Here is a 1,442-nt window from a genome sequence, read left to right on the forward strand (position 1 = left end):
ACTTACAGACATTGACGTTGGACATGTTGTCATTGCACAGCCTGTGTGGGAAAACAGGACCAACTGTTAATCCTATGGGAACTGCACATTTCTTCAGCTGAGAATTTCCCTTTTTTTACAAGGTAGGTATTCCCTATTCTTTCTGAATTTCACAATTATTCAAAACCAATTGGCAACCTTGAAATTAGCATTCTTAGATGAAATATAGAAAACATACTTACGGCTAAGAATTAAAGCACAAGTGATAGGAAATTTATGTCTAGAGTACATGGAAAGATTTTACCCTCACATAGCATAATCTGTCAAGAATTTAGTCAAATAGATGCAAAGACATGTACCTGTTCTCCTCTCCCTCCAGCAGCTTCCTGTACATGGCAATCTCAACATCCAGGGCAATCTTGACATTCAGCATCTCCTGGTACTCCTTCAGCAAGCGAGCCAGCTCCTCCTTGTCTTTGTTCAGGGCACTTTCCAGCTCTTCCAGTTTCCTCCTGGCATCCTTGAGGGCCATCTCACCGCGCTCCTCAGCCTCAGCAATAGCTGACTGCAGCTGCTGGATCTGTGAAAGAAAGAAAATCGCTTTCCCAGTTCCCTTCTGCACACCCTCCACTGGAGCAGTCCTCAAGGGACAAACTGGATGGAAAACAGGCAGGAATCATCCATCTCCTCCAATGGATCTGAATTTCAGAGGTTATGATTCCCTCACTTTCCCATTAGCACATCACCCATCTCAGTCATAACCCACCCTGATGCCACCACGCGATGAGATGCTGAGCAGACCCTACCTGCTTCTTCACGTTCTCAATCTCAGCCCGCAGCCTCTGGACATTTCTGGTCAGCTCTTGGATCTCTATCTTGGTGTTGCGGAGGCTGTCCCCGTGCCTTCCAGCAGTGCTCTGTAGCTCTTCATACTGATGGCATGGACAAAAAACAACCCATCAGTGACACAACCTATACAGAACTCGGGCAATTCCCTTGCTCTGTGGCAAAAGAGACATGGATCGGCAGAGACTGTCCCATGCACCTTGACTTCTTCCCAACTCACCTGGCTCTGGTAATAAGCCTCAGCCTCAGCCCGGCTGTTCTGCGCGATCTGCTCATACTGGCGCCTGACCTCCTCGATGATGCTGTCCAGATCCAGGTGACGGTTGTTGTCCATGGACACCACCACGGACAGGTCCCGGCTGATGGTCTGCATCTGAGCCAGTTCCTATGGCCAAGACAGGCAATTCAAGCGACTGTCAAGACTACAGCCAAATAAGCACCCTGTCCAACTTCAGTGTCTTTGACCACCATACACCTCATTGCAACTCCAACCAGCCCAGAGGAATGGAGAGCTCTTACCTCCTCGTACATGCACCTCAGGAAGTTGATTTCATCGGTCAGAGCTCCCACCTTGGATTCCAACTCAACTTTAGTCATGTAGGCACAGTCCACATCCT

General features: G+C 48.4%; 1 protein-coding gene across 1 annotated transcript; it reads right to left on the reverse strand.

Moving 5' to 3' along the window:
- Positions 1-6: 6 nt before the first annotated feature.
- LOC104535507 (keratin, type II cytoskeletal 6C-like) lies at positions 7-1,437 on the reverse strand (the record flags this gene model as incomplete). The annotated part of the gene is made up of 5 exons (XM_010194817.1): positions 7-41; positions 339-559; positions 786-911; positions 1,046-1,210; positions 1,345-1,437. Coding segments are annotated over 5 exons (640 nt in total), but the record flags the coding sequence as incomplete, so codon positions are not given.
- Between the last annotated feature and the right edge of the window lie 5 nt (positions 1,438-1,442).

Source organism: Mesitornis unicolor, unplaced genomic scaffold (assembly GCF_000695765.1).
Source record: "Mesitornis unicolor isolate BGI_N332 unplaced genomic scaffold, ASM69576v1 scaffold19031, whole genome shotgun sequence".
NCBI lineage: Eukaryota > Metazoa > Chordata > Aves > Mesitornithiformes > Mesitornithidae > Mesitornis > Mesitornis unicolor.